This window comes from Alosa pseudoharengus, unplaced genomic scaffold, assembly GCF_046254945.1.
Source record: "Alosa pseudoharengus isolate Yale_2024_CS ecotype anadromous, Long Island Sound unplaced genomic scaffold, YU_APseudo_1.1 YU_APseudo_1.1_scf_7, whole genome shotgun sequence".
NCBI lineage: Eukaryota > Metazoa > Chordata > Actinopteri > Clupeiformes > Clupeidae > Alosa > Alosa pseudoharengus.
In genome coordinates, this window is record NW_027468859.1 from 35,025,869 (window position 1) to 35,052,212 (window position 26,344).

Genomic DNA, 26,344 nt, shown 5'->3' on the forward strand with positions numbered 1-26,344 from the left:
ACGTATCACAATTTAGAGCTCCTCCTTAATAAATTTCGATTGGTTTTAGAAACTGTCAATTACACCAAGGTTGCGTAAAGGCATTTGCTCGGAATGGAGTCGCCGATGGCGGGCTTGTTCATATGGACTATTTATAAGTGAATAGTGCGACTATTAAAACTACAGTTCATGGAACATTTCTAGGAAAACAACATTATCTTAACCCGCATGAATGCTGATTTGCGAAGAATTACTTGTCCAAGTAAGGGTAATTGAAAGCTGAAATCCTAAATGGGTTGTAACCTTTGAATTAAAGTGAAACTAAAACGTTACAATTTGGCAGAATGGTCCCGGGACATGCATCTATATAATAATAAAAAAAAAAACGTAGTTAGAATAATTGGGCCACTGCCATTGTTTGACAAACGATGCCTTTTGTTCAAACGATGTTGGTTTTGGTCAAACGAAATCAAAGTCGCAAGGATGGGATAGTTGTTAAAAGTTTGGTCTGAAGTCCTTCCTCGAATCGTATATAAAAACATAATATTGATGTCCACGTTTTTTTCAAACCCTGTATGACTACGCAAGTGCAGCAACCGCAACGCGATATGCGGATTGTAGTTTAATCAACTCCGTACCTTCGTCTACATTGTATACCTTGGAGTTGTTAAAAACTCTCTTTCCCAGACACCCATGCGTGCCAATAAAAAACGTCAACGAGCCAGTGAACATTAAGCGGAGCAGACCAAAATCCCAAACAAGGAAATGGTGGGGGAATAAAACGATCAGATTATTTAATTAATGCATGTAATAATTAATATTTTATTTTATTGTAAATTAAGATATATTTATGGGTTAAAATGGATTACGACTTCAAAACAAAGCTCGCGGCCGATCGAGAGAAGGTGGAAGATCTGTTCGAATATGAAGGTTGCAAAGTGGGTCGAGGCACCTACGGGCACGTTTATAAAGCTAAACGCAAAGACGGGTAAGACAGATAGAATATCTTGCTCCTTATTTGAATTTCATTTCATTTTCGTAAACATCTCGTTTGTAATACCCTAGCAGATTGAGCAGGGAGTTGTTTGAATTGGCCTGTTCGCTTCCCAAGGCTGTTTTTGTTTTCATGTAGGCTACGCACTCGCTCACTCACTCTCACATCGGTCCTCCCCCAAACAACACTGTGATGTTTATTTTTTGTCAGACGCTTTAGGGACAGGATGCTTAAATGCAGCACTATAGGTAGGCAGTTGCGGACAACAAGGCTAACAGTTAACCACAATACGTTCAGATGAACGACTCATAAGTGTTGCACATTTGTAAAAAACAACAACATTCTTTTGTCATATGGTTGAAATCCCGATATGCAACTTAAGTCAGTGATTGAACTTGACTATAACTAAATCTATAGAAACCCCTAAGATGCCATCAGTTTACATTTACCTCAGACTTTTTCCTGACGAGATCTCGACTGGCTTGTCATTATCTTAAATAACGAAACTTTTGTTTTCCCGAGATAACGACATAACGGCCTATGCTAAGTCATTCGATATCTAGGCAACATAAACAAGTAGGCAGCATGTATGTTCTGGTTGGGCAGTCGACGTCAGCTTGATGCTGTGGTGGACGATGTTAGGCTAGCTATCAGCTTGGCAAGGTCTTGGGAGACTAATGTGTGATAGCTGACATACAACAGATCCCGTTGAACCATTCTATGAAGGATGCAGCATGCATGCAGCCTGGCTGGTGTTTGGTGCCTGGCAGGGTTAGTGGCAAAGTTGTGACTGAGACCTCAAACCTGTAGGTATTCTCTCCAGTAAGGCAAGATATTGCAGCCTTGAGAAATGAAATAATGATCAATGTAGGCTACTCCTGCACAGTCATTGCTCCCAAAATACCATATCCAATAGGACAGGACATTACATTGAGTAACCTTATCTATGAATTGAGTATCACTGGTTCCAAAATAATGTTTCCCAAGGTAGGCTATCTGCCATAAACTCGGAAAACAATGTTTTGTTATCCAATTAATATTTTGAGCACACTTAAACACTTGAGCACACCACAGTGAAAACATAAGCTGTGTTTGTGTAGTGTTTACTTATAAACTACCTATTGTTTGCATCTTAATATTTTAAGTTGATAAAATGTCTATATAACAATACCTTTTTGCTGTTTCCCCAACTGGCTTGTTCAACTTTGCTTGTGGGGCTGCTTTCTCTTCACAGGGTTACAACAGCTTATTAAAAGATAGTTTGGATAAACTTGAGATAGTATGGTATCCTGGTTGGTCATTTCATGTAGGACTAAAACATTGCATAAGGTGATGTATTTTTCTGTAGGTGCAAAACAAGCCGATATGAACCACAGATGATGTACAGTAGATGTACAGTACAGTACAGATAAAGTACAGATAAACCACACATTTCACTGCTCTTTCACCCCTTTATAAAGCATGCAAAGGCCGAACTATAAACTCACTCTTAATAACAGATTGGTTACACTGGTTGTGCAGATCGGTTATATATTGGTTATATTTGTTCTAAGGAAAGAACAGGAGCAGGGTTTGATTAACTTGTTGAATTTACATTTTAGAGTCTTGGCTCACACCTGTTAGTATAATGATCTTCTGGTACAGTTATCTCACTCAGTCATTTCTGTCTGTTCACAGTGTTTGGATAATCTCTATCTCACACAGGAGGAATATTTATTTTAGTAGACTTTCTCATTTTTAACCTCCAGAGAGATGCTGATGCTTTGGTCATGTGACCCAACTGTAATTTGGGCTGGAAAATTAAGTAGTACTGAAAGGCCATTCGGGAAAAACAGTTGCAGTTCCGCTTGGCATGTGGGAATCGCTTCAGTAGAACATGTGCAAATAGAACAAAATGTTGTGGCGACAAAAACAGTAGGTGTAGTGGTAGATACAAATTCAGTTGTACTCCAACCTGCTCTCCCTGAGCTAATATTGCTTTAAGGTCAAACAGGCTGGAGTCAACTTATTTGGCCAGGTAATATACAAGCCACCATTGCAACAACACCTGAATTTTGGCCATGATAGATGTCTGATTTATAAGATGAAATCAGAGATGAAATGAGAATGAGATGAATGCTTAGCATAAACCATACACACATTTGTTGTCAGACACACAGATATCTTTGTTATGTTTTCTTTCTGTATCTTAGCAGGTACTCAGTAAAATAACCAGTGGTTTCATTGATTGCAGAAGAGTGACTGTTTAGGCCTAATGTCACATTGGCCTCTTCCCACATTTGTAGTCTCCTACTCATCATCATCATGCTTTCTACAAACACTGTGAAATCCGTGGCCTTTTGTTTGCACGAGAAAATAATCAGATTAAGGGGCGAGTGATTAAACATTGTTTTGCTAGTGGAGCATTTCCTGCATAATATGTACAGTAATTGCAAGGACAAAAAGTGCTGTAGTGTCAACCTCTGAGTGCATAATAGGTCAATTGTAACTACCACAATGAGATCTTAGCTCCATAGATATTATACTGTTGCCTCAATTGTTGTTTTTGGTGTTGGTACACATTATTTGTGAGGGGGTTACACACAGGAGAAGGTCAATGTCTGGACGGAGAGTAGGGGATACCCTGCGGGCCCATAGACAGTACTTTTTAGCACTGGATGTCTGGAGCCCTGACAGAACTTTCTAATTCACTTCTGTTACTGTAGTCAAATATGAAGGCCTGTGTCAAGTGTAATAAATGTTGCCTTCATAGTTAGTGCTTCCCAGGGGTGTTTCTAAAGAGTCGCTAATATTTGGACACACATACAAACAAGGAGCACGTCCTTATCAAATATTTTCGTCAGTTTTATGCAACATTGGGTTGTTGAAAATGTGCTTTTTATGCTTGTAAAAGGGAACATATCTGATTCAACATTTCTTGCCCAGTGCCTCCTATAGTCTAGAGACAGCCCTGGTAGCTACACTGCTCAAAAAAATGAAGGCAACACTTCAATCACATATTGAATCAGTACTTCAGTACTCTGACCATAGATATGTATTTCTATGACTGACTTTGTTTGGTTTCCAAGCACAAGTAACAGCTTTGAGGTGATTGTTTTATTTTGCAAGAACTGTCAGACATTCTGTGAATGTACCGGTAGTTTGAGAATAGAGGTAAGGGTGGAAGGTTTCAAAAAATGTGTTATAGCATTTGTGAAAAATTGTAAGTGTTCCTTTAATTTTTTTGAGCAGTGTATTATGCAAAATATCGCTAAAAGAATCTGCACGTGCACTGAAAGGGAAGGGGGAGGGTTGTAGCGAAATAAAGGAAGAAAGGGAGAGAGAGGAGGTGGGCAAGAAACAAGTTAAGCGACTTCATGTTCCTGTTTCTCTTTTGCCTCGTTGGTTGTCTTTTCAGGTCTGACGGTTCATGTTGAAGTGAAGAACTGCCCACATCACTCCCTCTCCAGTTAGTTGTAATTTGTAAGGCCAGAGAAATGCAAAGTAGTCTAACCTCACTTTGCAGTTTTTCACATCTGGAATTTTTTTGTCTTTTTTGCGTGCACTTGCATCTCTGAGTGTTACGCAGCCACAATCAAACCATGTCTGTGCTTTATAGAAGCAGCCTCAAACACTAGACTACTGTGTCTGTCTTGTCTGTCCTGTCAAGCAGTACTTCAACTGTCTGTGTGTCCAAAATCAAAGCCTTTCCCACTCAAGCAAAGCCTTCATAAATGCCTACGTAAGCATCCCTCAGCGGGTCTGTTTGTCCGTCTGGTGGAGCTGCCCTGGTGGTTGTGTGTTGGGAGTTCAGCGGTGGGCTCGGTTGGATGGTTGGCTACTGGCGTTTGCACTGGCCCTGAGATAGAGGCTGGCTCAGGGAGAGAGGCCACCAATTGCGCAGCAATACGCAACACAGTTTCAAGACTGCAGTGAGATTAAAGGAACTGTAAAGGAACTCTAGCAAACAAAGTTAGATGGATGAGCCCAAATGAGTGTTAAAGAGTGCGGTAGTACAACATGAGAGAACACACTAACACTAACATCTCAAAATGTCTCCAGTGTTTTTGTGATTTATGTTTCCATATGGGCATCGTGGTCATGTTATATTCAACTGCTTATGCAAAGTTTTTTGTCTGTCTTCGTAGCATTCTATGTAGAAATAAAGGGACAACTGTAATTAACAGGTGATTCCTGTCGCAAAACTCATCTGGATTGACCCAGCTACTCTGATTTGTCAATGACACATACACTTTTTATTGTTTGCAGGAATGATGAGAAGGAGTATGCACTGAAACAAATTGAAGGCACTGGAATATCGATGTCTGCTTGCAGGGAGATAGCGGTAAGTTCACAAAGCCATTTTTTTTAGTCCTTTAGTAAAATATCATCCAACTACTTTGTGTGAGTTTTATTACATGAGGTATCTGACCTGCACGGCCATCTGCCAAAGGAGCTATGCTTCTTCAGGACAGAGGTGTAACCGGCGATCCACAGATCAAATGCCACGTGTGCTTGTGGTTTCCGAAGGGCCACACCGGCGATCCACAGTTCAAATGCCACGTGTGCTTGTGGTTTCAGAAGGGCCACACCGGCGATCCACAGATCAAATGCCACGTGTGCTTGTGGTTTCAGAAGGGCCACACCGGTTGGGTGTTCCGGGTTCTTTCTCTGTCTTGTCATCACAGGGACAATTAATATTGGACTGGCATGTGGGTGTGTTTGTATGGTTTGGCATTGTCTGCAGTGTTTCCCACAGAATTGAATTCTATTTGTCACCACAGTAGGTTTGCAGAATTAACTTGAATGCAACAGTTTTTAACAAATTAGCGCAGTGTGGATATGATGCTAACCAGATTTAAGCACAATTTAGTACAACCTGGAAAATCATTGTGTGGTGGTCAATGTTGATATTGTGGTGGGCCGCCACAAATAAGTCAATGTATGGGAAACACTGGTCTGGTGACATAATCACAAGACTCAACATCAAGATAGAGGCCTGCATTTTCCTTGTTGCTTGAAGATATCAAAGATTGGCATGTTTACCTGTTCACCTGTGCGTGGTGTATTTGTTTACCCGTCATGTGGGTCAGACATAGTACAGAAGTTGTTGTGACCATGACCATGTCCATGTCTATGTCACTCTTATGGAGATTGACCATATAGACCCTTTCAACATCAAAAACAAAAACAATGCTTCTATTTGGTTCCCAATCTACTTCCTCTACATTAAGATAACATATGGAATGTTAAAACGGAAGCCTTGTGGGGCCAACTATGTTGCTGATAATGGAACTCTCTTGAAAGGGTCTATAAAAGTCCCAAGGACGGATTGGATCATGCAGAAGTGGAGAGTTCTTAAGTAGCCAGTAGTATAAGACACATGTGTTGTGTGCCTGTTCACAGCCAGTATTCCCTATAGCCTTTATCTAGCTCACAGGCATCAGGCCCTTGTGATGGAGTCTGTCAGTGTTATGTAAGGGGTCTGGGCTTTCTATAGCACATGCTGCACAGTGAAAAGAATGCCAGCCAGGTTGTAAGTGTCATTCTTGTTAGGAAGTCAAATAGACCTTAGTGGAAAGTAAACAGACACACACACACACACACACACACATGCCATACACACACACACACACACACACACACACACACACATGCCATACACACACACACACACACACACCACACACACACACACACCATACACACACACACACACCACACACACACACACACACACACACACACACACACACACAGACACAGACACACTCACACTCACACAAAGGACTACCAAAAGTATCTTTTATGCTACAAGGTTGTTTCATGCAGGTGTATGTTATCGTATCCTGTTTGAACTGCAGTGTATTAGTGCTATTGGCAAATAGCTACAGCTCTTACTGTACAACCTGCTTTGCATTCATTAACTAATTCTTTGTTCCGTTTTTGGATTGGATTGGTTTTTGGAATCCTAGCAAAACATTTTAATATTCTCCATGTGTATGTGTGTATACGATACAGATTAAAAACAGTTGGCTCGGACTGCTGTGTTTGGTGTAACGCGAGTGTGGATAAGCGTCACAGGAGAGACGGCAAAAATGCTGTTGTGTTTTGTCCTGCCCTAGACCCAGAGGCTTGTGCCTCGGCAACATTCTCCAGTGAATCTGGCGCATAGGGGGCTGTGGTCCAGTGCTCCCCTCTGCTGATTGGTGGAAGGTTCTGGAAAGCGGGGGGGGGGGGGGGGGGGACAACCCCAAAAAAACCCACAAGAGACATGCACATTTGCAGGGCACATTTGTTGTCGTGTATGCACACACGTTTATGCAGAGTTGGTAGGATAAGACGAGGAACACACTTTTGTGTCTTTCGGTAATAAAGTCAAGAAGCACGAGTCACAGTAGGAGAGCCGTCTGCAGGACCCGACATATTGTACAATGCAGAACATGTGTTACTGTTTAACAGTTTTTAAAAGTTGTGTACTCAACCACCTTTGTGGGCCTATGCCGCTGCTGATATTAACAGCGCAGACTTTACAACACAAACAAACACAAACACACACACACAGACACACACACACACACCGACAGACGCACACACACACAGTATTGCAGACGCGGGCACTCAAAGCTTCAAGGCACACCACAGCCTTTATCTGATTTACTGCACAGAAAGTAGCCTAATAATAATAACAATAATAATTAAAATAATAACAATACATTTGATTTGTAACGCACTTTCAAGAAATCTCAAAGTGCTAAAAGTAGCAGAACCTTTGTAGAGAAAAACATCCCGTCATTTTAGGGTCAGTATGTCTATTTGCACTGTGGTATAGAACCCATTTGTGTGTAGATCAAGTCTTACAATAGAGGATTATGTGTAGTGTACATGCTGTAAGAGGGCAATTTGAATTGGGCCCTATTTTTTCTTATTTCCAGGAACAGTCTAGTAAAAGTCATAAGGCAATAAGCTGAGAAGCTTTGGTCTTAAATGTTGGGATTGACCATGGAACCAAACTTGCACATTAAATTGAGCTGCGGTGCGGCAGATGGGGCTTTCATGGCTTTATATGACGTTGAAGCATGAGTCAACCGTACAGACTTATGCTCTTTCCAGTTTGTTCTTTTTGTAAACAAACAGGGACGAGCGCTTTTAATCATGAGACACTAAATCTTTTTTTTAATTATTTTCAGTCTATATCACCCGCCATAATGATGGCTTTCTGGAACATTGGTTCAGCAAACAAATTTAGTCTGTATAGCTTTTATTTGGTTTCCCAGAGTTGTCGGGAAAGCATGTAATAGCCCTTGCTTGCCTTTGAGTTTGACTTTGGTGATCATGTTGGTACGTAGTCAACACCGTTCCCTGTGCACCGGTTGGTCCTCTGGGCCCTCCATCACCAGAGCAGTGTGCCCGCTTGCCTGGCAACATTCAGGAAGGCATCAACACATCTTAAAAACAACACCCTGTTTATACTTTAATGGGTGTTGTTGCCTAGAGATGTGTTGCCACTTTTTCCTTATTCTTGGTCGATTTGTTTGTTGTGTTTGCTATTGTTCTGCAGATGTACAAACTTGCATTCGTTTGTGCACTGGTGATAGAAATCCAGAGAATCTCCACTCCCATCTTTGTACGCAAGAGTATGCAGAATGCAAAGCTGGCTTTGTCAGAGTCATCAGATAAGACAGCCCAGGCCCTCAGGGCAGACAGACGGGTTAGTCATGCAGGTAGCACAAAATAACACAACATTGTCTTCTGTCAGAATGAGGTCCGTGCTACATGGTCTCCGATGAGCACAAGGGAGGGTCACTGCGCTTATCATATCACCGGCTCACATTTTTATCTTATCTCGCTCATTCACTAGGCTTCTGGAAACCTTCACGTGTCTCTGATTCAGTGCCACACCATAAAATCATGCACACTTGACTCCTAGAACTTCCCAATGCAATGCGTGTTTTGTAAAGCACCAGGTATTCCAATAATGCACCAAAGGTGCAATCGACTGTAAATATAGATTGATTGATAATAATATACTATATATATTTTTCATTTTAGTTTTTCGTGAGTTGCACACAGCATGAGTGCCCTATACTATGCATGCTTCAGCATCAAAAGCTAACTGCATATAGTTAAAGATATTCTCAAAACAGAATATATTGAAACAGGCATTACATCTCCCTGTTTGGGAGATGTAATGCCTCAAATGTGAAATATCACCGCTTTGAAATGCTTAGAAATCCCCAAGGCATAACGGTCATCTATCTATAAATTACAGGAACGTCTGTCTGGAACGTCCGTCTGTCTGTTTGTCTGTTGTTTGCATATCTCTCGAACCGTTTGTCCGATTGATTTCAAACTTGACAGGTGTCTTGCTACGGGCACGGGTACGTGCAGTGCCAAGTTTGACGTTGTTTGGATCAGCAGACTTCCTACTAGTTGATAGAACTTCTAAGCAGAACGGTTCTATTTGGCATGCCATTAGTGATACTCCAGGGCTAATGGCTGTTATGCTGTTGCCTCATGCACATTAGTGTTTGTGTTAAAAGCCCAGAAGTGGGGAGAAGTTCATGTGGGCTGTAGGCTGGCGGAGCTGTTTCAGCTGTGGCAGTGCGAAGCTGTGAGGGCCTCTCATCGCTACCCCGAGTGGAGAAATCCAAACAAGACGCCGCTGACAGAGCAAGAAAGGCACCACCGAAATGGGTTTGCACCCCCTTGAACGGCTTTGCTTGGCTCAAACAATGGCCTCTTTGTGTTCCTCTACATCCCTGTGTGTGTGTGTGTGTGTGTGTGTGTGTGTGTGTCTGTGTGTGCGCACGAGTGAGTGAGTGAGAGAGAGTCCAAGGGTTTTTGGGCTTTTTTGGCATGCAATGGAGAGCTGATTCACTAAAGCTCTCCTGCTGCCATGTGCGAGTAGTTTGACGTGACAGATGGTGGAGTGTGACTGCAGCGGGCTCTACCAGCCAGAGAGATGCCTCTTCACACATTTTGAAAAGCAACATTTATGACTCGTGGGGTCATTCATCATCGGTGGCTATTGGCGAGAGCTCATTTGCAGGCCTTTCTGCACACAACCCGTGAAAATGCTTTTATGAGGTTCGCCCAGGCTTGCCAACAGTGAGCTTATGCAGTTTACGATGAAGTTCAAGATCTGGGTTTGAGTAAGTGTGGATCCTATCACTTCCTCCAGAGAGAGAAAACACATGTTCATTGCAGTTGCTTCTGCATTTGTTTTTGTGCTTTGATCACACATTTATGGGACATTTGAGATAAAAGGAAGTTGTGCTTGTGGAAATCTGTACCCGCTGTGGGTGTCTTCATAAACCCTCCCATGAGAAGTCATTGTGTAACACAGGCTCAGGAGCGCCAGAGACCGCCGCGTGTTTTACTCCTTAATTCCCCAGGTAAATCCGCCTCAATGATTGAGGCTACACGCACACACGCACACACACACACACACACACACACACACACACACACACACACACACACACACACACACACACACACTGGACACTGGCCCACATGACATGGAGTGCACCCCTGACCCAGATGGACTACTGTGGCTTCTTGATGTCAGCGAAGAGCCTAGCACTCAGAACAAAACACTTTCACCGCAACATTGGGAGCTAAATGCTTCCATTTGTGAGCTTTGTTTGCTCAGAGCCTATGCTGTTGTGTAAGGGCCTTTGTGGACATTAGCCTAGCAGAACAGGTCTCTGGGGTTGTGCTGCCCAACCTATCCCAAGCCCTTGTCAGAAGTTGGCAGTTTCCCCTCTCAGATCTGGTTAATGTCATGACAGTCCAGAAATCCAGTGCTTTTAGTTGAGATTAGCACAAGAAATCATCTCTAGCCATCTTATTATCACGTAATGAGTTGCACTTTGCACCCGTGAGGCAATTGTACTCCCCTTTATGACACAGTCTAGGATTGATTTAGTCTGAATAACAGTATTGTATGTTAATTTCCATGTCCTAGTGTCATTAGGCTAGTTTGTACAGCGTACCTCCCTAACATTACTTCAGTTTTAAGGTTTTAGGGTTTTGTAGCTATATGGTCTAATATACCTGGCAAGTCTTTACTGTCTTCAGTACTAGTGGTGGCAGGTCCCTCCTTAACATTACTAGGAGAATTGTTGGGTTTTGAAGCTGTAATTCTCCACCATTTTTGGTCAATTTGAAGTTCTGTACAGAGACCTCATGCTGCACAGCCAGCTCTGTTTTTTAATGCAGCTGTGGCCGTTTGAGTTGAGCAGGTGGACCTTGTTTGTCCCTTTTTAAGTACCCAGGGGCCAATTGTTTTGGTGCACTTATAATAGATCATTGTGAAAGGCCTGTAAATATCAACCATTGAAATCCATTGGAGTCATTGTCGTGCTAGCCTCCACTTGCTTCCTCCTGGTCTGCTAGTTCCTGTGTGCTGTGGCTGCAGGGCTTCAGTTAATCCATGCCAGATTGTTGATGAATCCAGTCATTCTTCAGATTCAAGGCCTGCTCTTGTGTCTTTTTTTGTTTTGTTTCTAAGGGAATTCAGTAACTAACAATCGTGTTTGTTGAAGCAGCGTGCACTGTCTCACCAGAGGGGTCCAACTTTGGGCTTGCACTGCTATGGCTGTTTTACTGACTCTGGCTTCATACTGATTTCCTTTGATTGTAAGCTCGCCTGTCTGAATCCCTGTGCACAACAAACCCATGGGATTGTTTTGTTGCCACTGGTAAATGGTGTCACTGGTTGGTGTCACAATGGTGTCATTGTTTTTTTTTTTTTAATTGTTGTCGTTATTGGTTGTGAGTTTGTCCGACTTATTTAACAGACAACTTGGCAAGCATCACACTGCTCAGGTTGTTTGCGACTGACGCTAATAGGATCAGGATGTGTTGGTTCTTGTTTTTTTTCCGTGCTCTCACTAAGACGTAGCCCGTGGTTTGGGCTGTTGCCAGGTGAGGGTCCACGCTAGGCCAGCGCTCTGGGCCTCTCAGGGGCACTCTCCAGAGCTCTGACATTTCCGTCCCTGCCTTGTCCCCTTTTCTGTGCTTCAGGAGTTGGCTCCTTTACCCATTCCCTTCTCTTAAAGGCATAGCCTAGAGAGTGTGCAAAATATGACCGATCGCGCATGCACCTTGTGAAAGAGTAAAAGACTATGCCTGATAATATGCTGCACATTGTATAGTGAAATGCCTGATAATATGCTGCACATTGTATAGTGAAATGCCTGATAATATGCTGCACATTGTATAGTGAAATGCTTGTCTTCATATTAAGCTCTGAACTGTAAGAGTACTGGCTGAATGCAGTCTAACGTAAGAGCATGAAGTCATGTGGCTTTACATTTCCACTGGCTGTAAAATCAATACGTTCGCCAATTAATGGACATGGTCAGGGAGCAGAGCACTGAGGTCTGAAAATGCAAAGCATCTGGGTTTTGTTTACTCAAGTTTGCCAGACCTGTGTGGACATGACTGTACCCTCTCCCTCTCTCTCTCTCCCTCTCTCTCCCTCTCTCCCTCTCTCTCTCCTCTCCCCCTCCCTCTCCTTCTCTCTCTCCCTCTCTCTCCCTCTCTCTCCCTCTCTCTCTCCTCCCCCTCCCTCTCCCTCTCCCCCCCTCTCTCCCTCTCCCTCTCTCTCTCTCTCTCCCTTTCCCTCCCTTTCTTTGTGGACCCGGTGGCCCTGCATAGTTTGGTTGTGTTTGATCCAATGCCTGTATATCATTGGCCATTGGTTTGATCAGAACACTGCCTGATTATTGTCTGCACTCTGTTGCCATGGACACAATGATGAGCTCCCACTCCTGGATGGTTTGTCCAGGAAGCATGGTCATCATTTACAATTTAATTAGCAGCCTGAGACCCATTATCAGTTCAGCCATATTGTCTGGATGGGTAGTAGCAGGGCTTGTCTCGAGGGCCAACTGAATAACTTATCTTATAATAATTTATCTCTGTGAATGAAGTAGCAAGTGCTTCAACCAATATTATAGTGAACATGCTAACGTCTGGGTAATAATGGGACAATGAGAGGTCTTCTCCTGGATTTACAAATGTTGGGCTACCTGTAATGCTGTCAGACTAGATTGATCAGACATGTTATCAGGGCATGTGGATCTAGGCCTAGTTAGTCAGTTCACCACTGAGCTCTGTGCTTCCATACCTGCAACTAGTCACCTTTCGGCGAAAATCGCCTTTTTTCAAAATCAAAATATGTCATTCACGTGAATCGTGTAGATCCAAGGGTTTTTTAAAGTAAGTTTTTTAAAGTAAATCATGCATAATTTAAAAATAACTCAATATATAGGCTACTTGGCTACGCAATAAGGTTTCCATTACAGCACCGCGGACGTTCAATGAACGCATGAAAGCGGATGGTTTGTTTGAAATCCCGATACTCTTTCAACATGGAACAGTGATCATCAAATACCTCCCCAGATTTCAGTGCCCATCAGTCCCAACATTTAACAATATAATCAAACAGTCCAAAAGTAAATTAAAATACAAACTAAACCGAAAATGTCATGCTTTTGAAGGCCTACCAGTATGCCGCTCCAAGAAACGCATCTCTCAAAATAAAACTCGCATAAGAAATAAAGGGCTGTCTCGAATACAATCCTGCCCCTAAAGGCCTGTACTTTGTCTTAAGACCCTGGTCATAATTTGAGGATTTACAGTATCTAAGTAGACAAACTGGCTTCAGATATCCAACAGAGTGAATACGAGATTGTGCAGTGTTAGCTGTGGATAGTGACGTGATGCTGTTAATGGGGAGTTTTACATAGCCTAGCTACGTTATTATTTATTTGGCGTACCTATAAGGCTTTTTTCCTTATCAAAAGTGAGGGGGATGACTGATCTCTTCAACACTGCGGGGGATTTGGCGCTTGTCACTGTGTGTGACAGAAGCGGAATGGGAGAATGCGTGTAACAAAAAAAAAAGCTTATGAGTGATTTACGCGCAAATGGGAGAATCCAATGAAAATGACAATGAAGCAATGAAACAATTTTAAAAAGTGGGAATGTAAGAAATGTTTGTGCTGTAGCCTAAGCTACTTTACACTTCAGAATTATAACCATGCACACACAGGTGGAATAGGCTAGTTATGGTGATATTGCAATAAGTTCACAACCACAAAACATATGCTACATTTCACAGTTCAGAAATGTTCAAAAATGTGTGTACATTTCAGCAATGGCTTATGTCAGGCTTTATATCAATATTTGTGTCTCATTATTTGATTTTCTTCATATTTTTGCATTAATGTCACTAGGAAGCATGCCAATATTCATTTATCTGTAGTGGGATTGGCTGGAACCTGACAATATAAGAACCATGATAGTGGGATAATCTATGGCTGAGCAATTTACAAAAATGTATGTACTGACAAATAGTTTACATTAGAATACATTATAATTTCGCCCCAATGAGGCTATGTAGAAATGTGTTGCAATTTCAAAACCGGATCACTCAGGAACCACTTATTGCACAGAGGCATGCTTTATATCCTCGTATTCAGTATGGTTTGCTGTAGGGCTGCACGATATTAGGAAAACATGCGATATGCGATAACATTATTGAGTACTGCGATAACGATATAACTTGCGATATTTAAATATTTAATGTTTTTCTCCATTCTACTTGCTGCTAACATAGACTGAAGGGTGGGTGGGGGGGGGGGGGGGGGGTAAATGTATAATTACAGAAATAAATGTATAATTTTCTACATAAACAATATAAAATATACTGCTCAAAAATTAAGGGGACACTTCAATCATACACTGGATTGGTGCTGACACTGTTTGATTCTGAGCAGAAGAAAAACTTTTTAAGGCGAGTGTTTTATTTTGCAAGAACTGTCAGACATTCTGTGAATGTAGTTTGAGAATGGAGAGAAGGGTGGAAGGTTTCAAAAAATTGGTTTGAACAATTGTGGAAAACTGTAAGTGTTCCTTTAATTTTTTGAGCAGTATATTATGTAGCCTAGGTGGACAGCTAAGATACCCACTGACTAGGCTATCGAAGTTGTGTGGAAGATGTGCTCCAAGAAAATCCTCGTAAAAGAAGGATAGACAGCCAATCTGAATACTTGCGCACCAACCAGCGGAATATTCCACATTGCCAGCCTTCGCTGGGCCTAGCAAAAAAGCTACTGTACTTAAGCTATATCGCGGCGGTCACTCATCTAAAATCTTAAGTATCCCAGTCTGTAACCTCATACGCTGCGCATCCCACGTTATTAGGCTACCGGCATGCCGACTACGAGGGCAGCGGAAAGTGAAAGTAAGTGGCTGCGATCACACAGTCCAGTCTAACAAAGTAGGCTAAACAACTTTTACAAACAACGAATCCTGATTACCTCTCTGCTGCTGTCTGGGGCTTTTGCTAAATGCAAATTATGAAATACAAGCCTTACAGTGAAAGACAGATAGGCTATCTTCTGATCCTATAACAACAACGAAAGAAATTGTTTATTTGAACACGGTGGAGAAGGACGAATTTGGCGCTGTGTTTGTAATAAGTCGGCCTTCATAAAACCAAAATATTTCCCTATAACAGACGTGTTTTTCCTTTTAGTCACCAATTCCTCTTCGCCTACCTCGCTTGACTCACTATCTTCAGCCATCACGACTTAGCTCCTGCCTCAACACCTAAAACACCACACACCTAAACTGGTGGGGGACGGGCTTCTAGGGTTGCATGACAGCATCGGTTTGGTAAAATATGTTGACATTCAGAATGTGAATACACCATAGACTGTATGGAATGCGTGCGGCACAGAAAATGTATCAAAATGTATCGAAAATTAAGTAATCTTTGCGGTATGTCCATCGCAAGCGTTGATATCGCGATAACGATAGATTTTAGATATATCGTGCAGCCCTAGTTTGCTGTGTATTGTGATATTGGGTTTGCCACGTGTTGCGTGAAGGGTTAGTGAGATATTTAACCGAGAGTAATGGGTGTGCACTGTGTGCAAAATGCAAATATGATTAGCCTAAATCATATTTTGTGCTTAACATGTAGTACTCAAGTGGTGGATATGGCTCCATATGTTTAAATTTAAATCAGTTTGATTTTTGGGTAAGATATGGTGTCTTAAAGTGTGCTCTACCAAACGGTTGAGCAGTCAGTTAAAGGGTTAATGTTAATTTTCTCGCAAACCATTTGTGCAGCAACTTTGGCGCTATATCATTGGAAAGCTTAGATTCCGCTAGTGCTGGGCGGTATGACCAAAAATGTATATCACGGTATTTTTCAAAATTCTTACGGTTTCACTGTATATGACGGTATTTTTTTGCCATGCATAATCAGATGTTCACAGCATTTTCTACAAGTTGGGAGAGGAATTGCTGCAGTACATTGAGTAAGGATGGTCTATTTTACTGTCATGATGTAGAATAACTCCACACTGACTAGTGGTAATGCAGTTTTGCATGGCCCCAGAAAATGATGCTGTTTACAAAGAGCCACTCATGATTCTAATGAAGAATCTAATCAGAATGCTGTAGTGTGACTTTACAAATATGAAGATGTGATAATAATTAATAATGAGAATCATAATTTGCTATTAAAATATTTTTAGTCATATTACTGCTTAAATCCAGCTTGCTCTAAAACAAATAAAAATGTGCAAATGCGGCAAGATAATGATAGACAACCAGTGTGAAACAAAGTTAAACTTATAATGTTTAAAAACTTAGAAGCTTAGAATTGAAGTGTGTTTTCTTAATTAAAAGCATAAATTGTTTTTGCTAGAATAACCTGTTATGATTTTGCTTAAATTTAGAGTGTTTTTCTTGAACATATAAGAACGTTTGCTTATAAAACTTAAAATGTTTTGCTACACAAAATGTGTTTGCTTAGATATAAAAAGGTTGTGTTAGAATTAAAGTATGTTATGCCAAATGAGATGTGCTTTGAACAAAATGTAAAGACAGAACATAATGTACCAGCTATAAGAAACTGTTTGTCAGCAAAACAAAAAGCTGACTGGCAACTAAGCAAAACAAAAAAGCAGAACCAATATTTCATGATGAGATATAATACCAAACTAGGACATGTCCTGCTTGACCGAGAGGGGTATAAAAAGAGAACGGCCCCTGGTTCTAGGTTCTTCTTTTTCCTTTTGACTTTTCTTTGCACCGAGCATTTAGTCTTTAGACTTAGACAGTTTTTATTCCTTGTATTTTTGTTTATATTTAATAAAAGTCAAAATCCTAACCTTTGATTAGGAGTTTGTAAAAAGACCGTCTAGCGTTTTTTTCGTATTTTTCTGCCTCTCCTGTGTTGCTGAGAACCCCGGATGCCTTGCAATAGGGCCTCCTGCTCCGGGTAAGTAAGGCGTCCGTTTGAGGGCTACTTTCTAAGACACTGTATATGGGCAAAAAACATACTGCACTGACATACACAGGAGTAGCGAACTCAGCCAGGCATTTGGGAAGGAAAGTCCTATGCTCCAGGGCAGACAAAAAACCAAAAAGGCTTTGTTAGCAAATTTATTTGGCGCGTCAAATTGTTTGTGAAGCTAAAGTCTAGGACCCGTTGTGGTCTAAATGCACATCACACACCCAAGCGAGGATACGGAAATCTGTCTGATAAATACAAGTGTATTTATAGATAGAATCTAAATTGTTATAGATCCGTTGTGGTCAATTGAAGTTGTTATATGTTACAAGAACTGTCATTTAAAAAGAGCCTTAATTTCAATTTGACAAAGCTCCCAAAAGAATAGGGCAGTTGATCTTCCCTCCGATCTAGACAGACAGACGAATGTCTGTAGTGAGTTTTTACCCTCTCTCAGATTTTGATGACAAACAACTATGGCAAATACAGCTCTGAATTTCTTCCTCTTTTAGTGAGGTTAACCACATTTTGAAGTACAAGTCGAAGGGAACAGGCAATAGCGACTAAGAGATAGAGAGAGACTCTGAAGTGGTCTATTTTCCTTAGCCCCTAAACCCCAAATTAGGGATTTTGATTCAGATAGGGAGAGCCTCTCCATCAAGTCAATCCTCTTGTACAGCCTAAACCCGTCGAAAAGGGGCCCCCGCACCAGACACACACACTGAAAGATACTTCCTCTTTTACCCTGTGATATTATCACAGTCCGAAGACGGACACCAACAGGAGTAGCGATCTCAACTGTGTCAAAGGGAGCCCCTTTGGACACCAGAGTAGTCACAAAACGCACACCTCCTCTTTTACCCTGTGAAATCCTCACAGTCCGAAGACGAGCGCACCCACACCTACAGGAGTAGCGATCTCTACTGTGTTACGGGAGCCCCGTAGACACCAGAGTGGACACAAAACGCAACATGGCGCCCAACGTGTAGGCAGTGATTGAGTTAGACGGACAAGTCACCACACTAGCCTGAGCGCTCGGACCCAAATACCCAACGAGAGTATAGGAAACGATCACACAGCCTAAACGCCCGAACCCAATGTACCCGGAAAGAGTGTATAAGGTACGGTTAGGCAGAAGAGCATTACAGATAAAACCCGGAGAGCGCACCGGTGAATCCAGAAGCTCGAAAAACGCGCATGAAAGTCTTGATAAAATAATAGCGCAGGCGCAAATCGGCCCAGTAAAGGACAAAGAAGGACAATAAGGTACCGGCCCTTATAAATCCTGGCCATATAATTACTGGCAAACCAAGTCGATCACTGAAGCCGACAGAGGCTGACTGTATCCGTAGATAAGGTATATCTTGGGTGTCACTGACTGTATCCGGAAAGAGAGCTCAGAGCACATAGTGAAGTGGGGAGTGATTAACCCCACGAGGAACCGCACCTGTAAGCCCTTAACAAAGAGGTTTTAAACAGCCGAGACTAGGGCGACATGGCCAATGCAGCTGCAGATAGTGAATGGACGGATGACTCAGATCATGCCGAAGATGCCGATGATGAGCAAGAAAGACCATTTAACATGCAAGCTATAAGAGATGCCATAGCCCGCCATCAAAGCCCGGGCGGTAGGAGACAGCTCCGTCAACCGACAGGCACGTCTAATCCCACACAGAATTGCAGGTTGATTCTAGGAAGTGTGTTAGATTTAGACTTCGGCACTGACAGGAGCACATTCCTCAACCCGGCAAACACCCAACTGTCTCACTCAGCAGGAGTAGCTGCTGCAGTGCAAGGAAGATGGAGCGAAGAGACCCGAAATAATAGGGCCCTCTTACTACCCCAACTCCCGCTGAAGTCGGGAACAGTGGTAACACAGAAAATCATCACTGATCCACAAGTTAGCACCGTTCTACATGTGGCTTACGAGGCTCATGATGGAACAATGAACCACAACCAGCAGGTACAATACTTGCAAACATTACTGCAGAAAGCCGTGGTAGCGGCATCAGGGACGATAATAACCACACCATTTGGTGATAGGGTTTTCTGCTATGAAGCAATAGCAGCAGCAAAAGCACTCAGGAATGTAATACTATTGAATTCAGGGAAACAGTTTGAAATAGTAGCGCTCACAAAAGAAGCCTTCCAAAGACTAAATACAGAATTAAGAAAACCCACGGCTCAGGCCCCGATAATTTAAAAATAGATAAGGAGTAGTGCGACAAGCTCCCCTACTGCACCCTTGTTAACCGACTTCACACCTCAACTGCCAGACACTCTAGCTCCAGCATTAGAGCCCGTGGCGGCTTAAACAGCTAGAACAGCCCCAAATACAGACTCGATAGAGCCTGAATTCCCAGACCCTCAGATTATTAATAGGGAGAGAAAAAATGATTTTCTTAGAAGCACCACCAGATCAGGTGCCCTGTCTTGTTGACATTATGACAGACCCTCACGAAGAAGCTGAAATAAGGACGACATTTGGTTCAGCTAGATACCGTATAGCTCGTAGCACAATTGCCATCAGCATAGGAGAGCCTAAACCAGAGCCAATGGTGAGACTGAACACCCCAGGGACACTTAGGGAGTGGTACTCCGCAGTGCAAATGGGAACCGCCAAGAGTAACCTGACTGTGAGATGCAAGTTGACATAGAAAAAAAATTAGGCCTTTTTAGAAAGTCTGATGAAGACAGGCATATGCAAGCAGCCCAGAAGGGGCCTCTCAGATTATCACCCCACTTCCAACCACAATGGAAGGGGGAAGTAACAAACAAGACGAAAACCGAAGTCATATCACAAGCAGTTATTTACTGACGGTTCGAAGAGAGTAGACAAATACCTTGCCAAATGAGCCATAATAGTTAAAACTCCTGAAGGGAATCACATAGTTAGCCTGGGCTGACTCCAGAAAACAATTCACAACGCAGTAGGACATAGTGGTCTGATGCGAACACGTGCTTGGTTGAACAATAACCAAATACAGATAGCAGGTTTTAACCCACTATTTGGAAGAATAAAAAGCAATTGCGAAAAATGTGCCAACAAAGGAGGAGGTCCCATTCCGAAGGGAAAGATGTACCCCATAGCCGTTAAAAAAGCCAGGGGAGTGCTACTCCGCTGACATCGCGGGGCCTCTGCCTACCACTTCATTAGGAAATTAGTATTTTCTAATTATTACTGACAATGCATTGAGAATGGACGATGCGACTCATTTCAAAAACAAAATAGTATTAGACTTACTAGAAGAAATGGGCACTCAAACAATATTCTCAATGGCATACCATGGTCGCAGAAAAGGGCACCCAAACAATATCTTCAATGGCATACAATGGTCACAGAACAGGCAGAGAGGTTAGCGAGAGAGTACATGAAAGCAAATTCCACTGCAGACTGGGACAAGCCAAGGCAGTTGATGTTGCTAAATGAATACTCATCCCAACCTAAACTCCCAGTAACCGACATACCGCCCATTGATAACACCCCTGAACACTCCTATTCTGTTCCACAAGTCAGACAGAGACTGTAGGTCAGTAGAAGGACATGCAACAACACACAAAACACACAAACGAAGGTGGGGACGCCGTAGTGAACGTAGAAGACAACATGGTGACCTTAGCAAGAACAGGCAGGGTACATCTCTCACACGTTTACGAACATGACAACACCCACAACACCTATGCCTATGTGTCTTGCCCGAGGACTGCCTATTTGTCTCAGCTACACAGGGGAGGGCTCGATCGGTTGGGGTGAGGTGACCCCTCGGACCCAGCTGAAGCACCGCTCAGATGGACAGCTTATACACCAGGAGAGTGTGCTCTCTGTGGAGTAGAGTGTACCATGCTCCACTGTAAAGGTGTACGAAGACTTAGGGGCAGCCTGCCCAAACCAAAGAAGTACAAAACAAAATGTGACAGTATTGAAGCTGACTCTAATCATGTCCTGTCTAGATGGACAGGGCAGACTCTATAACTATCTACAGTATGGATCATGTCCTGACTGGAAACTGTTTTAAGAAGGGATTCTATGGCCTAATCCCGTGCGATTCCAATCTGAAACCCCTGAACGGGCAAGTAGGATTTTTTTTTGTTTGCCACCCGGAGTAACACCGGTTACACAGAGGGCTCTATCTTCCGTGCGGGCGCAATTGACTTTGTATACTCGCGCGTTTGTCTTTCCTATTTTGCAGTCAGCGCATATTGGAATTTTCCCTCCACAGGTACATGCCTGTAAATTAGGGAATTCGATTGCGCCCACGGGGGCGGTTCAGCGAAAAGACGGGGCGTGTTCCGGCGCAAACGTTCACTGTTGATATTTTGCAGTTTCAGAAAACAATTCCGCCACAGACCAGGAACTCCCTGGTCTAAAGTCTGTGGCGAAAATGCAGATGCTATTTTAAGGGCGCATGCATGACCACAGGCCTGCATGAATGAATGCGTTGCACACCAATCTACAGACACCTCCGTGCACAGACGGAAACATTCAAAGCCTTGATAATATTTGTCCATTTCCCGGTTTTGTTCGTGCATTGGTGACCTAAATATTTAGTATCCTATATAGTACAACATCTACATGCAATATCTTTACAACAACGCCTAATTACGACCTATTAATCTGGACAACTTTATAGGCTACAGCCCTAAAGGCTAAAGTTACTTTTAGTTTTGTTCCAATTTACCGTTGTGTAAGGTTTTAAGCACCAAGCTTTGCTATGTTCCCTCCATCCTTTCGTTATTTTCAAAAAACGTTTTATATCCATGATGGCCTTGAAGTCTTGAGTTAGTGAATTAGCTTAAATCAGCTTTTCATGTGCTGTTAACCAGCAACAGATAGTACAAGAAAGCAGCAAGTATGGTTACAATTTCTGTAGTTGCTGCATCCATTCATTGTTATTCTCTCTCCTGCTCAAATAAATGTTGTGCGTGAAATAAGTTGATGATAACGTGTTTACAAACTCTGCTTTACAGAAAATATTGTAAATAGTCTACTGTCACGCAGTTAATGGGATACTGTGCAGAGTTGAAAGTTAGGTCAACTTAAACGAAGCCCTTGCTTGGCCGCCTGTGCTGCGCAATGCACACTTAGCTCCTCTCATCTATACAATAGAGTTCCCATTTCTGTAAACCATACATAATTTCAAAGAAAAATATTACCACTCGAGGGAAATCAGTGTGGTGTCCATGTGAAAAAATAGGCATAAATCTAGCGTACACATTTTCACGAATCACTGATGTGTTGATGACATAAATTAGGAAATGTTAGAGGACTTAAGGAGACGTGATGTTGAACTGCATGCCGATGCCATTTAACCCAAATGCCCCAGCGGCAGCACGGGAGAGAAGAGATTAACTGACAGAAGATATGCATTGTCTATAGAGAGGTAATGTTAGATTACATTGTACATTGCAAATATATCACCATGCATTCATAACCTCGTGATTCAGTGAGAATGATCGATCCCAAAACATCGGAAAGTATGTCTTTGTGACAATTCTGTATTATATTTTGTCAAGAGGAAAAATCAATAGCTAACTGAACAGTGATTATAGCGCTGTGAACGCTCCTGGCTGCGCCTGGCAAATACGCCACCATAATAGCAATCAGCTATGGAACAAGCATGCCTGTTGTTAAAGGGAATGTGAGATGACGCTCTGATTGGTTTATTGCACGTTACGCCCAAACCACACCCATGATTAATGTAGCTACTTCAGACCACCCCATTTTAGATTTGCGTCGGGCGCAACAGTCAATATCCCGCCGGTAAAATAGCATCAGCGCCCAAGATCCGCCCACAAAGTCACTTGCGTTTTGCGCGAAGACACTTCCGTTTCAGACCATTAAAATAGGGCCCAGACACTGCTATTAGTCAGTATTTGCAATGTGCTTACTGCACCACTCTGCCTGATTGTCAGAAATAAGAGAGAACTAATAAAAATGCCTTAAGCCTTCTGAGGCCAGACGCGTACGCCACAGGCTACAAACCACAAGAAAACAGAACAACCCCTATGATAGGCCCTCTACCAGCCTACATGGTATGATCAATTCCAGCATGAGCAATGGAATTGGAAGAAACTTTTAGACTTGTTTGAAAAGATAAAGTCACCTGAACTCAACTCCTCATGCATTAGTGTAAACAGAGACGTGTACACTGGAGAGGGGAGAGAGCTCAGAGCCATAATAATCTTCAAATGCACAAGACAATATGTAAACTTGAATGTTCTCACCTGCGCTAGCTTTATAGCACATGGGATAACCACTAACCCCTGGACTTTAGAAACAAGTAGAGAGGACCGTTCTGATATGAGAACTGCTCATGTCAGCAACATCCAACTAAAGAAAAAATTAGCTGCAGTATACCTGAATACTCAGAAATCCTGACCATGATGGTCAACATGCATCCAAATATATCACTGGAACAAGAAGAAGTATCTCCTATTCACACTTGGAGTTGTAGCAATAGTTGTGTTGGTGAAATTATCCTCCTGTTTACTACTCAAATTATCATCCCAGAACAAACCACTAAGAGAGAAAATAGCTACTTCAGAAACAAATGAGAGAGAAAAAGGGAAGTACATGGAAAACTGACAGACAGATATGTTTATTGCTGTGACAGTTGAACAGTCACGTAGGCTGGCTGGTTCAACAAAACCACAAACCAAGACACCCTAGATGAACTGTGAACTTGACCTTTGCTGATACATATAACGACCTGAAGGGCTAGACTAGAAATCACTCTATCATCATCAGACTTTGAAACAAGACCTCTGATTCTCCGCAAACGAAACAAATTTATCCAACAACTCCTTGGACACCAACTCTTCGACTACTCCTTTCCCGGTGGGGACCCAGCCGGTAGGCACTTTTTTGATATCAACAATGATGGCATGTTTCCTGCTGCCGAATCTCATACTGTATACTACTTTATTGGAAGCATATTGTATGCAGCAATTAATCTAGGCAGACTGTACATAATAGGCAAGACTATACCTAGTGCAACAATTGTTTTCATGGGCTTAGGCGTCAAAAAGACAGGTCTCCCTGGTTGGACAACAATTAACGCCATAATGATGTTGATAGGGCTGTCAAATGATGTGAAGAAATATTACTTCCTTGAAGCATGGTGGGCCCCATTTATCATAAGGGCCACAGACCTCGGTATTGCTGATATATTTTGTCGCAATAGCCTCAACTATGACAACAGTCAACCCTAAGGGTGAGATACTGTTTATCGGCGCTCAGTTCATAGGATTGACAACAACATGTGCTGTGCTTGACGCACTGGAGCAACCCGTGTGTATACTCGTGTGTGCATATGTGTATTACACCGTAGGGAAGGCTAACCAAAGCAGACTCACTTCCCCTATAGACGGCCAACCACTATACTCTTTTCACAAATACCTGGATAACAAGCCAGCTAAAACAAGGACGGGAGGATTACTGCCTTCTACGAGGCTTAGATCAGGCCCTTTTAAACTCCCAACACCCCCAGCCACAAAATAAAAGAGAAGGAAAGAATACAAGATCAGACCCCGCACCCTTGTAGACATCCATAGTGACCTGTCCCCCGATTTGGCTGAAGGGCCTGGACCCGCTCAGAGACAGACTGACCCCCCACAACCAATCATTGAGTATAGCACAGGAAATGAATTTGATCAACCCCCTGCAACGCCTAAATTCAACATTAGTTTTTATAGCACTTTCCTTGATGAATCCATTGCTGTTAACGATTTAGTTACCAGACAAGATACTGCAACACACCTAGTACAAGAATGGGTGAACATGGTAGATGGCAATAGTGGCCGATACGCTCCAATGATGGAGGCGGAGAGAGAAACTATAATGATGAAAGCAGAAATAATGCAACCCATAACTGTTGAAGTACAATACGAGTCTGTACAGACTGCAGACACGATGGAGATGGAAGAACAGGCGGAGCCTGTACATGCAACAATTAGAAGACGCAGTTTAGCCTGGGTTGGAAGAATTAGGTCTCCGTGAAACGAGTCATATGAGACGGTGTTACCTATGGGCAGATGAAGAACATAGAACACACAAACTGACCGTTAGGGCCTTGAGAGATCCGAACAACTGGAAAATGATATCCCACATGAGACCCGGAATTGAAGGAGTCCCTTGGCTTGAGGCCAAATGGACTCAAAAGAAACGACAGGAGATGTATCAAGATTCTGTCCTGATTTTTAATAGGGAAGGACGGAAAGAGGTCAACATACAAGACGTAACCAGTATACGTTCAGTGTCCGTGAGAATTTATAGATACAAGACAGGGGCCCTCTGGGGTGCTGTTTGCAAGCCGGAGGAGGTCCTAGTGGACCCTTGGACTCGGGAATTTGTGGGGAGCTACATGCCTGAGTGCATATACGGCAATCCCTATTGTCTTTATGGCAAGATTCTTGGAGCAGGTCACCGCTGCCGATGTCTTAGATTACATAGACCCATCACAAGGCGGGACATCAAGAACGCAGGATGGTGAAAACACAGCAGGCCAGAGGAAACGGACCCACACGCCATCATCATCCTCGACCCCAGCCAAATGAACAACAGACTGGACACTATTAAGCCTCTATTGGACTTTTCCCCTGACCGGCGGGACCAAACGGATCGTCGTGACCAACAGGACCGGAATTATCACATCTCCAAGCGGAGGGTGTAGTGTGACTTTACAAATATGAAGATGTGATAATAATTAATAATGAGAATCATAATTTGCTATTAAAATATTTTTAGTCATATTACTGCTTAAATCTAGCTTGCTCTAAAACAAATAAAAATGTGCAAATGCGGCAAGATAATGATAGACAACCAGTGTGAAACAAAGTTAAACTTATAATGTTTAAAAACTTAGAAGCTTAGAATTGAAGTGTGTTTTCTTAATTAAAAGCATAAATTGTTTTTGCTAGAATAACCTGTTATGATTTTGCTTAAATTTAGAGTGTTTTTCTTGAACATATAAGAAAGTTTGCTTATAAAACTTAGTATGTTATGCCAAATGAGATGTGCTTTGAACAAAATGTAAAGACAGAACATAATGTACCAGCTGTAAGAA

General features: G+C 42.4%; 1 protein-coding gene across 4 annotated transcripts in view; it reads left to right on the forward strand.

Moving 5' to 3' along the window:
* cdk19 (cyclin dependent kinase 19) overlaps positions 1 to 26,344 on the forward strand; it is a 71,664-nt gene that overhangs the window by 1,367 nt on the left and 43,953 nt on the right. For 2 of the 4 annotated variants that reach the window (XR_012984166.1, XM_076273374.1), the window contains exons 1-2: positions 80 to 967; positions 5,222 to 5,297. Coding sequence is in view for 3 of the 4 variants with exons in the window: in XM_076273374.1 (XP_076129489.1) it covers positions 840 to 967; positions 5,222 to 5,297 (204 nt within the window). In the remaining variant the exon portion in view is untranslated. Of the gene's footprint in view, positions 1 to 79; positions 968 to 2,779; positions 2,888 to 5,221; positions 5,298 to 26,344 lie in introns of those variants that run through there. The other 2 variants (XM_076273376.1, XM_076273377.1) reach the window with 2 other exon arrangements.